Source organism: Pteropus alecto, unplaced genomic scaffold (assembly GCF_000325575.1).
Source record: "Pteropus alecto unplaced genomic scaffold, ASM32557v1 scaffold78, whole genome shotgun sequence".
NCBI classification, from domain to species: domain Eukaryota; kingdom Metazoa; phylum Chordata; class Mammalia; order Chiroptera; family Pteropodidae; genus Pteropus; species Pteropus alecto.
The window spans coordinates 4,357,767-4,372,584 of NW_006443124.1; the positions used below are offsets into that span (position 1 = coordinate 4,357,767).

The 14,818-nt window shown below is 46.1% G+C and overlaps 2 protein-coding genes across 3 annotated transcripts in view; both read left to right on the forward strand.

The window, feature by feature from the left end:
• Positions 1-10: 10 nt before the first annotated feature.
• On the forward strand, positions 11-11,040 carry HDAC3 (histone deacetylase 3). The gene is made up of 15 exons (XM_006922999.3): positions 11-153; positions 261-343; positions 1,670-1,812; positions 2,869-2,950; positions 3,081-3,137; positions 3,258-3,313; positions 3,703-3,836; positions 4,366-4,446; positions 4,827-4,900; positions 5,063-5,127; positions 6,440-6,529; positions 6,655-6,713; positions 6,950-7,029; positions 7,328-7,485; positions 10,403-11,040. The coding sequence occupies exons 1-15, from the start codon at positions 99-101 to the stop codon at positions 10,470-10,472; spliced, it is 1,287 nt and encodes a 428-aa protein (XP_006923061.1). The 5' UTR covers positions 11-98; the 3' UTR covers positions 10,473-11,040.
• Positions 11,041-12,844: 1,804 nt separating this feature from the next.
• The window catches only part of DIAPH1 (diaphanous related formin 1), an 84,863-nt gene continuing 82,889 nt past the window's right edge, over positions 12,845-14,818 (forward strand). Inside the window, exon 1 of one of the 2 annotated variants that reach the window (XM_025040584.1) lies at positions 12,845-13,097. In XM_025040584.1, the coding sequence (XP_024896352.1) occupies positions 12,981-13,097 (117 nt within the window). In that variant the 5' untranslated portion in view covers positions 12,845-12,980. The remainder of the gene's footprint in view (positions 13,098-14,818) is intronic. The other variant, XM_025040583.1, reaches the window with a different exon arrangement.

The window sequence follows — 14,818 nt, forward strand, 5'->3', positions numbered from 1 at the left end:
CAGAGGCAGGCTGCGTGCTTACGCAGCACGCACGACCGGGGGTGGGGCAGGCGGCCGGGCGGGCAGCGGAGGCGCGGGGCCTGGTCCCGCGGGCAACCATGGCCAAGACTGTGGCCTATTTTTACGACCCAGACGTGGGCAACTTCCATTACGGTGAGGGAACAAGGTGTTATGCCAGGGGTTCCGGGACGCGGAGGTTTCGAGGCTAGGACTACAACTCCAGGGCTGAGGACTGACGAACTCTCTTTTCCCACTCCCAGGGGCTGGGCACCCAATGAAGCCCCATCGCTTGGCACTGACCCATAGTCTGGTCCTGCACTACGGTCTCTATAAGAAGATGATCGTGAGTCCCGCCGCCTCTATTGGGGATTGAGGGTGGGGGCGAGCTGCGGCCCTAAGATAGGTAGGCTGCACCGAGTGAGACCCATCCCAAGAGTGGGGGTGGGGGAGGGCTGGATAGAATGAACCGGGAGCAGTTCCGCTCCACGCAGAGTGTTGATAGGTGCGTCCACCAACTTAATGGGAGTTGCTTTTTCACCTTAGGTCAGCCACCCTTTGACCTCAAGTGGACTAACACTTGGACTAGAGTTAGGCTGGTTTTGAAGACAGAAAATGTTTTACTCCTTAGCATCTTAAGATGTGGGCAGTGCTGTGGCCTCAGAGAAGGGAGAGAAGCTGAATCACTGTAGCTGGATATGAGGTTTACTCTGTTCCCAGCCCTTCTCTAACCTTTCTCCACCTCCAAGGAGCTGGAGCTCCAGGAAAGACTGCAACCCTGTGTGTAAATTTGTACGTGTCTGTGGAGGATAGTAGGAGATGTCCTGGGTTTTCTCTTTTCAACCTAGAAAACTCCTACTTGGGTAATCAGTGCACGGTCTTGGCCATGGTGCCTGCGGGACCAGGCCCCGCGCCTCCATCTCCCAGGTACACACATGCCGTCTGTCCCCAGCTTGGAATTTGTAGCTGGGATATGGGATTATAACAGTTAAGTTCAGCCCTTATGTGTTGAAAGGGAAACTAATCAACAAAATGAATGAGTGTCCACTGCTTGTGCTGAGACACAGACATAAAACAGACTAAGGTGATGTTAGTGCATGGATTTAGAAATTTCTTGAAATCGTTTGTTGATATGTACCTCTGCGTTTTCTGGCAAGAAAAGCTTTTCATTTTGCCCAATTTTTAAAGAAGCATGTGAAGCCCTTGAAAGAGCCTTCAAGGCTCTGGCTTAGCACCTGGGCATTTTGGGTTTTAATTAGAAGAGTGGTGTATATCCCGTATTGTTTAACTCACAAATTAAAAACTCAGAGGACAGAGAGGACACAGTCAGAGCCCAAAGGAGGATATGAATATGGAAAGAATCAGGAACAGGAGATCCAGGGAACAGGGCAGGTGGATTGGGGCTCATGTTTGAGAAGGTAGGAAAGGCTGGGCTGAAGGTGGGAAGAAGGCAAGCCCAGGGATCTTTAGGGGACTTGATCATAATAAGCCCCCTGGCTAATCAGTGCTTCTCTTCTTCACTTACCTTTGCTTCATAGAAAACATGTATTGGGGGTGAGGGGGACTGCTAGATGTGGTCTTGGACAGTCCTCAGGGCTGGGTTCATTGTGGGTGGTCTCAGCCCTGACTGGGACTGACCTTGCCTGGATTCACCTTGTGTTTCCATTCTGAGGTCTTCAAGCCATACCAGGCCTCCCAGCATGACATGTGCCGCTTCCACTCTGAGGACTACATCGACTTCCTGCAGAGAGTCAGCCCCACCAATATGCAGGGCTTCACTAAGAGCCTTAATGCTTTCAACGTGGGTGATGACTGGTAAGAGAACTGGGATTTTTGATGCCTGGCATTTAAGGAAAACATTTGAGTGAAGTCTTGCGGGCAGCGAGTGGGAAGATTATGAAGTGGGTCTACTTGTCAGCAAGTCATCATTTTTTTCATTGGCTTAGTTTTCTAGGTGTCAATCACTAATTCTTCCCAAACCTTTTGAGAAACTATAAAACTCCCTGCAGTTCTCTTTTCATATGGTCACATATGTCAGCTGCACTACTTTCTTGGAGACCTAAAACTAGGGATTTTTAAAAAGCTTTTCCTTTTCTAAAAGTCAGGTTTGTGAAGGTGTAATTTGCATACAGTAAAACTCACCCTTCTTAGATACATAGTTCTGAGAGTTTAGACAGAAAGGTCAGTTTTCCCGCAAAGGTCCCTCATACCCTTTGTAGTCAGTCCCTTCTCTCCATCTTAGCACCAAGCAACTACTGATCTGAGGTCTGTCCCTAAATTTCGCCTTTTCCAGAGTGGTATATAAATGGAGCCACGTGGTCTGTAACTTTTGTGTCTGGCTTTAAGACTCTCCTTTTTAGAAAGAATGAAGATGGTAATAATGATAGCCAACATTTATTAAGTGCTTACTAGATTCTACACACTGCGTTAAAGGCTTTCTGTGGGTCATCTCATCATTATTACTATTTTATGTATACTATGGGAATATAACTTTCTTTAAAATGTGTAACTATAAAGAATATTTTGAACATAGAATCTTTTAAGGAAAATAGAGCTACGTTCTCTTTCAATTTATTTCCTTTTTGTGTGTACGTTCAAGTACCTAGAAACTGCCTGCTGCTCTCCCCGGCTAGAGTCCAAACTTCCTGACAGGGTTAAATGCTTCTTTACTTCCCATCAGTGCCTTGCACAGGGCTTGGTACATGGTTTGGTCCAAAATATGTGTTGAATACATTTACAGATAATTTTGGTGTGTAGGAGGGGAAGAGAGGGTTATTGAAGACTGGAGATTGGAGGGATTTGGGTGGGAAGAGAGGTATAGGAAGGCCTAGACAGAAACAAAAGGCTCCAACTTGCTCCCCTTCCCTGCAGCCCAGTGTTTCCAGGGCTCTTTGAATTCTGCTCCCGTTATACAGGCGCATCTCTGCAAGGAGCAACCCAGCTGAACAACAAGGTGACCATAGCCCTGAATTCCCTTTCCCCTTTCTGTGGGTCCCTGGACTCAAGGTCTTGACCTTGACCCTGAACTCCCAGCTTTGCAAGTGAGCAGGAGGTGGACTGTGAGTTGGATGTTTGTCTTTCAGATCTGTGATATTGCCATTAACTGGGCTGGTGGTCTGCACCATGCCAAGAAGTTTGAGGTGAGTGAAGAAGTGATGGGGGAGATAATGGTCACCTCAGGGTCAGCGTTCAGGATAACAGTAGGGGCAGCTGGGCGGAGGTATTGTTCCTTTCTTTTTAAGACCACTGTCTTGCCATAGGCCTCTGGCTTCTGTTATGTCAATGACATTGTGATTGGCATCCTGGAACTGCTCAAGTAAGTAGTCTGGGAGGAGATGGAGGGACTTACGAGACTCTAGCTGATGAGGTCTCAGACTGCCCTGGCCCTGACCCTGACCTCCACTCCCCATATTAGCTTCTCCCAAGTTCTTTGTGCTTCACTCAGGCTGCCTCTTCCTATGCTCTGCTGCAGATTCCCTGCTGCCTGCTCACATTTCAGCCTTCTCTGCACATCCCTCTCCTGTCCCTGCCTCCAGCCTGGAGCTCCCGGGTTGCCCTTAGGGAACTGGTGGTGTTAGGTTTCAGGTGACTTGGGCCAAAGCAAGACTCTTCATAATCTCAGACCTTGCATTTGGGAGGAGTAGGTGGAGGGATTTCTTCCTGGGCTTAACCTCTGCCTCAGACCTGTCTCTACCCTCACTCCAGGTACCATCCTCGGGTGCTCTACATTGATATTGACATCCACCATGGTGACGGGGTTCAGGAAGCTTTCTACCTCACTGATCGGGTCATGACAGTGTCCTTTCACAAGTACGGAAACTACTTCTTCCCCGGCACAGGTATGGGACTAGGAATGTCCGTCCCCTTCGCACCCCTCAGCCCTTTACCATGACTGCCTCCTACGCAGCCTTCCGTTCTCTGCTCAGATGGCCCTTCCTCAGAGAAGCCTCTCCTGACCACCCAGTTAAAATAGTCACCCCCTTCCCCATTACTCTCTTACATCACTCTGCTTGTTTCTGGCAGAGCACTCACAGCTATTTGTATTTATTGTGGTGTTTTGTTTACCATCTCCCTCCTCATCATCCTCAGTCCCCAAGACAATAAGCTCGGTGGAATTTCATTCATTTTCTTAGTTCTCTTTTACTACCGTATCCCTAGTACCTAGTACACAGCTTGGCTCATAGTAGGCCCTACGAAAGTATTTGTTGACTGAATGCTAGCTTCAGGAGACTTGGTGGCTGTAGGGAGTGTGTGGTGGAGGTACATAGGTGGAGAGAGAGGCCCTCATTGTGGGTTAGGGCTGAAGCAGCTGGGTTGTGGGTGCCTCTTGTGTGTGGCTGCCAACCCCTACCTCCCGATTCCCTACAGGTGACATGTATGAAGTTGGAGCAGAGAGTGGCCGCTACTACTGCCTCAATGTGCCCTTGCGGGATGGCATTGATGACCAGAGTAAGTACTAAAGTCTTTACCCTGCTCACTGGTCCCCTTCTTTCTCTCCTTGAATTAACCTTTCTGCCTGGTATTTTCTACTGTTGGGTTAGGTGTCCTTAAGGATGAATGGCCTTCAGAGGGACCGTGAACCCCCTTCAGAAATTATATGTAACATATTATGTGTCTGTGCATTTTTCTGGGAAACGGGTCATTTGCTTCCTTCAGTCACTCAAAGGGATCTGGGGATCTCTCCTCCTTCAGAAGTTCAGAACCAATGGTTTGATTCTTTGGCTTGCCCCTTTCCTGGGCTACATGCTCTCTCAACCCCCTTTTTCCTTTTGTTCCCTGTCTCCCCATCCCCTTGGGGTGCCAGGTACCCATCTTTGGCCCTCTCCCAGGTTACAAGCACCTTTTCCAGCCAGTTATCAACCAGGTGGTGGACTTCTACCAACCTACATGCATTGTTCTCCAGGTAATACTGCCAGTGCCTAGTCAGGAGGGCACTGCCTGGGCTTAGGGTAAGAAAGCAGGGAAGAAGAGAGCCTCTGGGTTGGTGGGTAAAGGGAAATGGGGGCATCTGGGATGTTTTGCTCAGTTATCTTACCACAGCTGCTTGAGCTTTTGCTTTTTGCAGTGTGGAGCTGACTCCCTGGGCTGTGATCGATTGGGCTGCTTCAACCTCAGCATTCGAGGACACGGGTGAGACTTGTCCTCCTTCTACTCCTCCAGGTTTTCAAGTGGCCCTGGGCCTCAATACCTAGATTGGGGGTAGTTAAAGAATGGGTCTCACCTCTTTCTTGGGAGTCCAAAATAGCTACAAATTGTACTTAAACTGGAAATAGTCACTTTGAGCGGGGTTGTCCAGCTGGTCTTCATTCATAATAGGTTTTTATTAAGCACCTATTATGTTCCAGGCATTGTAGATGGGAGATGGGGATACAATGGGGACACTCCTATGGACTTGACAGTTTAGTGTAGAAAACAGACAGAAGATGAGTAAGCAAAGAAAAAAAGTAAATTGTTATAAATCGTATGAAGGGAAATGATAGAAAACTTAGGGTGACAGTGGGGAAGCTACTTTAGATAGCATGATTTGGAAAGGATTTTCTGAGTTGAAATTTGAGCTGAGACCTGGTGTCTGAAAGGAGTGACCCATAAGAGGAGCGAGAGAAGTCTGTCCCAAGTGGTGGGAAGGGCCCACGCAGAAGCTCTGAGGCAGGGGAGAGCTGGTGTAGTGGAGAAGGTGAGGTAAAACCAGTGAGGATGGGCAAAAAGCTGGCGGTGGTTTAAGATGGTTTGAGGTCTGAGAAGTCAGCAGTGGCGAGGCTGAGCAGAGCCGTCAGACTCTGGTAAGGTGTTTAGATTATATTGCAAATATGATGGGAAACCCTTGGACGATATTAAACAGGGAAGTGCTACGATCCAACTCATGTTTTCTTTCTTTCTTTATTTTGATTGTTATAAGAGCTTATTTGAGCCAAATTGATGACATGTGCTGGGGAGCAAGATCTCAGCTCCCCCAGGTCATGTTATAAAGTGACCGTTCTGACTATTGAATGGAGAAAGGTTTGGGGTGGGAGGACAGGAGCGGAAATGGAAGGACCAGCCAGTAAATGATTGGTGTTGTCTAGGCAAGAGATATGGTGCCCCGGCTAAGGTAGAGGAGGTGGTGATGGAGAAAGTAGGTGATTTGAGTTATATTTTGGTGACTAGAACTGACAGCACTTGCTAGTGCATTGATGAGAATAGTTAATTAACAGGTGGGGTGCCAGAGTGGGTGTAGAGCAAGAAAGAGGTAGGAGTGCATTGTATTTGAAAATTTTTATTGAGATGCAATATCTCTATAATAAAATGCACACATCTCAAGGATATATATAACTCAATGAATTTCACTGCCTAGGTGGAGATGGAACATTTCTAGTTCCCTCGTGCCCCTTTCCAGGCAATACCTAGAGTGTATACTTTGGCTTTTGATAACTTCCTCTACCCATTTCTCCGTTCCTTTTAACAGAGAGTGCGTTGAATATGTCAAGAGCTTCAATATCCCTCTACTGGTGCTAGGCGGTGGTGGCTATACTGTCCGAAATGTTGCCCGCTGCTGGTAAGTGTGCTCCCAGATTACCCTCTGCTCCCTTGTCTGGTGTGAGCTAGGGGCTCCTGAGGGATGGCCAGGTGGGCCCTTCCACTCACTTGCTTAGCCAGTTCCCCTCTGCTCCTTGGTTTCAGGACATATGAGACATCACTGCTGGTAGAAGAGGCCATTAGTGAGGAGCTTCCCTACAGTGGTAATGACCGCCACACCAGGAAGGCCATTTTCACAAGACCCCAGAGTGGCCTGGTTTGAAGGCAGATGGGAAATTTGAAACTCTCAAAACTGTAAATTCAACCCTAGGCTCAGAGTAGTGAAAAAATTGGGCAGCTTTTATATAGGGGTTTGGGATGGGAAGGAAAATGACTGGGAAGTCTTAGGATACACCTGTCTGAGCCATACCCTCCTCCTAACCTCCTTTTCCCTCCTAAGAATACTTTGAGTACTTTGCCCCGGACTTCACGCTCCATCCAGATGTCAGCACTCGCATTGAGAATCAGAACTCACGCCAGGTCAGCAGCTCAGAGGAGCTAAGAACAAGGGTGGGGGAGCCCTGGAGAGGTCCAGGATGTGGGAAATCAGACCAGAGATGAGAAGAAAGTTCTCAGCCATCACTATCACTGTTATCAGCCAGGAGGCAGCCCAGGTTAAAGTAGAGGCAGTTGGGGGTGTGAGGAGGGACATTGATCAGCTAGGGGACTTGAACTAGGTTTCAGAATGAAATTAAAACTAGGATGGTAGGGAGCTAGAAGGTGGATGCCCTGGGAATCAGTAGTAGCTGCTCACTCTCTGTTCCTCGTCCCCAACCAGTATCTGGACCAGATCCGCCAGACAATCTTTGAAAACCTGAAGATGCTGAACCATGCACCTAGCGTCCAGATTCATGATGTGCCAGCAGACCTCTTGACCTATGACAGGACTGATGAGGCTGATGCAGAGGAGAGGGGTCCTGAGGAGAACTATAGCAGGTCTGGAGCAGGGACTAGAGAGCGGGGATTCCAGCAGGCTTGTTGGGGAGCAGAAAAGTAAACTGAGGCATTAGCTTAGTAGTCCCTGGCTAACTTTCTTTAGTATGCCTATTCTTGGGTCTACTGCAATTTCACACTCTTTTTACTCTGTTTTTAATGACACAAGTAACATATTTCTTATAAAAATGTTAAACAGTGCCAAAATATGTTAAGTTTGCAGTCACACAATCCATACCCACAGACTAACCACTGTTAGTCTAATTTGCATCTTTTCAGATAGACTTTTTTTTATAGATGATAAGTGTACTGTTCAACATGCACAGATAAATATAAATGCACATACACACTTATTCTTGGAGTTTGTATAGTTTTGGGGCGTTTATTTATATATTTATTTTTTATTTTTAAATACAAGTTGGATTGTTCTATATGAGTTGCTCTACAGCTTAGAACTTCACTGGTTCTTTTTTTTTTTTTTTAACAAAGCAATGTGTCTTCCCATGTCAGTATACATAGATCTGCTTCATTTTATCAGTTGTATAATATACCATTGTGTGGGTGTAGCATAATTTAACCAAGTACCATTGACAGACATTTACATTAGTTCCCATTTTTTCATTATTACAAAGAATGTAACAATGAACCCCCTTACATATACATTTTTGCGTGCTTGTTTGAGTGGATTAGCTTCCTAGAATTGTTGCTGGTAGGTCAAAGGCTTTGTGCACTCAGATTTTTTATATTTAAATTCCCTTCCAAAAAGTCTATAATGGTTTATATTCTTGCCAGCAACCTACTCCTTCCAGGTTCTGAGCTGGACAGATCACTGCCCAAATACTGTTCTTTAAGGCCCTTTGATTTTTTTCCTCAGTTAATTTTTTCAGCTATGATAGTTATATTGTGGTTATTTATTTATTTTTTTTAAGTTTTTATCTTTCTAAGATACAAACTAAAATATTTACAGGTGCAGTGAATTAGGGAAAAAAGACTGGGATGGAATTTTTTTAAACCCCAAAATAGGCTTTTCTGAAAAATGAAGGGAAGAGACAACAGAACCCAAAAGTGCAGAAACATGCACTTAATAGAAAACAGATCTCCTAACATGACTGAGAGGTAACTGCAGCTGGATGCTCTCAAGACACCTGTCTAACACCCACGCAGTGTTAGAGCTTTGAGCTGGCTCTGCTGCAGAGTCCGACGAACTTCTCAGTCCCTTTTGGAATTTGTTTCTTTCAGATTTTAGGCTTCCAGGTCTGTCTGGACCTGGGCATTACCGCTCGGACCCTTAGGACCACTCTAACTCTCCATGAATACTCCTTCTTCTCACTTTTGGTTGAGGAAGTATCTGAACCTCTGGCCTCAGGGATTCCTTTTTGACCCTTCATCTCCTTCTCAACTTCTTCATGTCTTTGAGGCATGACTTCTAGAAACAGATTTTCATTCTTCCTTTTGGCAAAGCTTGGCTTATTCATCTATAGTTCCAGGCTGATATCTGGGCCCATCTCCACATTGCATCGGCCCCTCTCAACAGCCAGCAAAAAGAAGCCTCAGGCCTCTTCCTGTCCTAAGCCGTACCTCACCGTCAGACCGCCCACCAAGTTCCTGTTCTTTGATGCTTGTATCCATAGCTTGCATATCATTTGAAGAGTAGTAATAATAAGAGTCACCACTTTTGTGCGTTTGCTAAGCTCCAGACTCAATACTATGTGCTTTATATAAAAACATACATGTCATTATGTTATCATTCTGTTGCCATCAGACAACTCCAAGAGGTGGCTGTTATTCTGAAATTACCAGAGGAGGATTCTAAGGCTTATAGAGGATAAATAACTTTCTGAAGGGCCCATTGCTAATTAAATACCAGGGCTGACATTCAAACTTGAGCCTCTGACTCCACACCTTGAACCCTTGCACACTTAGAGGTAATTGAGGCATTGCTTACCAGGCAGATAGGGCCTTTCCTGACTCAGTTCCCCAACTTCTCTTTGATGAATTTCTCCCTTCTTTGTCAATTACCAGCTGTGGGCAAGATAATCCAGTTATCAGCTATTCATATTTTCCCAGAGAATAGTTTTCCAAAAAGAAAGAAAGAAGTATTGAATACTTATTGGGCCCTGTGTCACTTTCATATCCCTTCTCTTACTACAGGTTTATCATATCCTGTCACTCCTCTGCTTAAAACTCTTCTTTCCATTGCACTTAGAAGAAAATCCAAATTTCTGACCACAGCTTTAAAAGACCCTGCATGCTAGCTCTTACCTACATCCCTGGTCTGAGCTCTAACTGTTCTCCTCCACGCACACTCCTCCATACTCCCAGCCATCCTGGCCTCCTTGTTTTTATTGGAATACATCAGTCTCCTTCTACCTGATAACTTCTGTGCTTGGTTTTTTTGCAGCTCGGAATGGTCTTCCTGAGATCTTTGGCCAGCTACTTCTCAGACCTCAAGTCTTATCTTCTTAGAATAGCTTTCTCCTTTCTGAAATTTTACTCCTTTCCTCCCATCACTCTCAGTCACATTTCTCTTTATTTCATTTTATTCACAGTGCTTTCCCCCATCTGAAATTATCATATATGTAAAATGTACACACACACACACACACACACACACACACATTACTTTATTATTGTCAGTCTCACTTATTAGGTAAGTTTTTGAGGACCGACAAATTTTGTCTGACTTATTCTCTACTGTATTGCTAAGGCTTGTGACAGTGTCTGGCACAGAATAGTCTCTCAAATGTTTACTGACTACATGAATGCAGGACTGACTAATGATCAGTCTCTACTAACAGAAGGAGAAGATTGGTCTTTTGACAAAGGGGGCCTGAGAAATGGCTCCAGAGAGGGTGTCTATGTGAGAGAAGATTGGGACTTGGAAAGTGGGACTCTTACCTCTCTTACCCTTGCTTTGCAGGCCAGAGGCACCCAATGAGTTCTATGATGGAGACCATGACAATGACAAGGAAAGTGATGTGGAGATTTAAGAGCAGCTGTGTCTCAAGGAATTCCTTTTTACCTCTTGGTTGAGTGGGAGGGGAAAAGTGTAGGTTCCTTAGCCCCGGACTGGTCACTTTCGGGGCTTTTACCAATGCTAAGGGATGGTTTGGAGACCACAACTGGTTCTTAAACCAACTATCCCCTTTCTTCTCCCTTCCAAGGCCTGACAATGGTACCTATTAAGGATTGTATGGGACAAGGGTAGCTCTCTCCAGGACATCTTGAGCAGTGGGCCCTAGGTGCCAGCTACAGCCCCTCTGGCCCCCTTATTCCTTCCCTGCTTCCCTCCAATCCAGAGACTTCTAGGGAAAAAGGGGTAATCAGGACTGAGGTTGCCTCTGACTTCCTCCTCTCCTGGGTTCTCATACTGCAGTACAGTACAGGTGAAGAGTGAGAGATCTTAGGGGTCTCTGGCTCCCTAACACCTTAACTCCAGATGATGAGACATACGGTTTTGATTTGGGGGAGGATGTGAAAATATGCTGTTCTACCTTTTGGCTTTATGTCCATTTCACCACTGTTTTTATTCAATAAACCAAGTTGGTATTTTTTGTACCTTTTGTCTTTCTGAGATTATTCTTAATTACTAGCTGCCTATGTGTGAAGGGAGAAGAAATGGGGATGACGATGTATATAATAAAAATCATAACATTCAGCACTTAACTTTATGTTAGGCCCTGTGTATATATTCTACATTTATTATCTTACTCATATATAGGGAGTTAATAGAGCATTCTGGTTAAGAGTTAGAAAACCTGGTCAGATTACTAGCTTAAGAGAGGGAGTAGAAGATGACTTCAGGTTTTCAAACCTGGGTGTTTGAAATGGTGATGCTAGTTGGAGGAGGTGCACAGAGATAACATGTCAAGTACTTGCTTGGCACAGTGACTGACAATTAAGATGAGATAGTTGCTCATCTTAATTGTCTATGTGATGGACAATGCTATATACAGTAGACACAAACATGGACCCTTCCCTGAAGGAGTTTACAATCCAGTAAGGAGTGAAGTAAATGCTATAGCAGATGTAGACAGTGGTACAGGAAAGAAGAGTAATAGATGGGTTACTTTTTCATGCTTTGATCCTGTTTGTTTCCCAACACTCTTGCTTAGAAAGTAAGTAGCTTTTGAACTGTTTTGGACAAATTGAGTTCGAAATGTGGTCTGGACAGCTCTATGCAACTTTCCATCAGGCAATTAGAAAGTGGAACACAGGAGACGAAGGCCAGATTTAGGAGCCAGCCAGCTGGTCAGAGTACCTGTAAGCTGAATAGATTCAAGCCCTAGACTAAACACGGGGGGCTACAGAGCGAGTGAGTCACTGACTGCCCTCCAGGAACATGTATTTGAAATCTTGCCAGCTGTGGGCAAAATAATTCAGTCCATACTTTGAGGGGCCTGCTGGGTATCACATATTTTTCACAGAAAGAACAGATGTTGCTGAGAGAATGAATGAAATTACTAAGGAAGGAAGCAAACTAGTAGAGCAAGAAACACTCTTAGAGAACACCTGTTCTTCTCACTCAGGTTTGGTTTATGTTAGTAGGGAATCCCGGGTAAACATAGGGCTTGGCAGTCAGACAAATTTGGGTTTAAATTTTTACCAATTACGTGTACTTGGGCAAGTCACTTCAAGTCTCAAAGTTCAAATTTTCTGTGTAAAATGGTGAGACTAGTGGAAACTATGACATGGCGTTATGAGGATACAGTGAGCAAATAAATGCATGTAGAGTGTTTTATATAGTGCCTGGCATAGAGCAAATGCATTATATATCGTGACTATTGTTTAGGCATACATTGGCAATAACCGGTTTTTCTGTACTAAAAACAGAACTAGAAAGTAGTAGACCAGGGATTCAAAACTAGGTAATGTAACTGCAGGGCCAATCAAGTTCCATTTTAGCACTTGTCTTGGACCAAGCTCTGTTCTTGGCACATAGCTTTCAATAAATGTTAGCTGTCACTTTTTAATTTAAATATTGCACACATAAAAACTATTATCCTGGCATTACATTTTCTGCCAAGATAACAGTCTCATGTGAATTTTGGTTCAGATAATATCCTGGTCTGGGATTTGAGAGGGTCCAGGCTTTACAGCCACGTGGGCAGTGCATGAGAGTGGAAAGGCCAGAGCTACTTCCACCGCCAGGGGGCGCTGTTCGCGGTTGCAGCCGCAGAGAGTTGCACCGCCCACTCGTCACCCCCCCACGTGGGTCCAAATGGTTAGGCCCGCTGGGCAGGTAGCGCGCTTCCGCGGCTTCCCTCCACCCCTCTCCCTTCCCCCATTGGTAGGGGCTGCGGGTCCGGGCGGAAGTGGGGCAGGCGGGCGGGAGCAAGGCGTCGCCGTTGTATATTCATGAGGCGCGCGCAGCCCGGCATGCTAATGAGGCGGGGCGCGGCGGCGGGGTAAGAAGCTGCTGGGCGGCGGCGGACGGCTTGGATCTGCCGGGCGAGAGCGGTGGAGGTGCGTGGTCAGTAGCCAGCGCGAACCTGGACATGGAGCCTCCTGGCGGGGGCCCGGGGCCCGGCCGTGGGACCCGGGACAAGAAGAAGGGCCGGAGCCCCGACGAGCTGCCTGCGGCGGGCGGTGACGGCGGCAAATCCAAGAAATTTGTGAGTGTCCTTCCCACCCCGTTTCCTCAGCCCGGCCCGGTAACAGCCCTTTGGACCCCGGAGATCTCCGCAGCCGGCCCCAGGGGTGCACGCCTGTCTCTAGGGAGCCGCCCCCGCGCCTCTCTTTCTCGTTTTGCTGGGTCCTGGGCTCCACAGCCCAACATCCTACCCCTCCAGGACCTCGGGGAGCCCGGGAGTCCCATCCGGCTCTTGCCCCGGCAACCTTGGAGCTTCCTGCATCTCCCGCCCGCACGCTCTGCCCTCCGCCCCCATAGCCCCGGCAGGTCTCAGCCCCATCTCTTTTCTCTCAGCCCCACTTCCTTTCTTCTTTATTACCCAAACATGCCTTCTATTTCTTGGTTTTCTGTGGTTTTCTGAGTCCATTTTCTCCTGTTAGCCTCCTCCCCCCTTTTTTGGTATCTCCTTATTTGCTTCTCCTAAAGGTCACTTCCTTCTCCAAGATTGATCGCTTTCACCTGCTAACTTTCCTCCCTCCCAGTCCCCTCTTTGGGCCCTAAGCTCGGTGTCACCTGATAATCTTTTCTCTCGGGAATGTTACCTGACTTGGGCCCTACCTTCCCTCCTCCCTTGGACGTTTGTCCTTGAGATTGCCGGAATAGGTTCATGTCCAGGTCCTATGGTCACTGGGCATGACGATAATTTTCTTCCCAGTGTTTATCCAGAGAACTTGTCACTTTGCCCTGTTGCTTATCACTTTTCAGGGGGTTAGAACTTTTTTCATGATTATGCCCTTCTTGACCTAGGATGATGATAAACCTCCCCTATGGGGAGGAAGTTAGACTGCAAGTCCAAGAAGTTTGTGAGTAATTGAATTGCTTTCTTTACTTTTCCCATGATAACCATCTCCTCAACTCTTCTGCCACCTCCTGTGCCCCAAGGCTACTTGGCATCCGTTTTTCTACCTGTAGAAGAGTATAGCTTTCCTCAGGTGCCCATTACTTCCAATCGGAGTCTGAAGGAATATTGATATTCATGTAACCCTATCATATTTCATTACCTTCACCCACACTAAATCTTACTCCTCTCTCCAGAGAGCTATTTGTTTGCTTTTACTGTAAAAGCTTTGAAAGGTAGAGGGTACTGTCCAAGAGAGGGAAAGGGTCTTAGATCCTAATAATCATTTGCTAGTTGTAACTGTAGTTATTTAGTTTTCTCTTCCAGGCAATTATGCCCCCAGCTCAGTATCTCTTTTCACTAGCCAAATGGCTTCTCTTTCCCCTTTCTTTCTCTTTCCTCTTATCCCCACCCCTCAGCATACTGACTCAATGCCACAAGTTTGGGAAGAAAACTGATAGTGATGGAATCAGGAAGAAAATGTTGCTTTGGGACTTAAAGGGTTTGAGATGTGGCGACTACTAAACAGAATTAAAATAGTGATTCATCTCTTCCTACCTATTTCTAGCAAGGTAGGTGCTTCTGGACTGTCCAGTGACTTACAGGCTGTCAGAACTGTCTCTTTTTATTTGGGGAACATCTTTTTTCTCCAGAAATGTAGGGTTAATAGTAAAGATGACCCTTCCCTTATGGTGACTACAGCAACATTTTCCTATGTTTCTTTAGGGTAAGAATTACTCTCTAGATAGAGAGCTTTCCTTCTAAGATTTAAGTTCTAGGGCCCATATTCCTTCTATTTCTGTATCTTTTTGTTTTGCTCTTGTTTCCATGGGTGGTGTTTGACCTTTCTCACCCAAGTTCCAGTT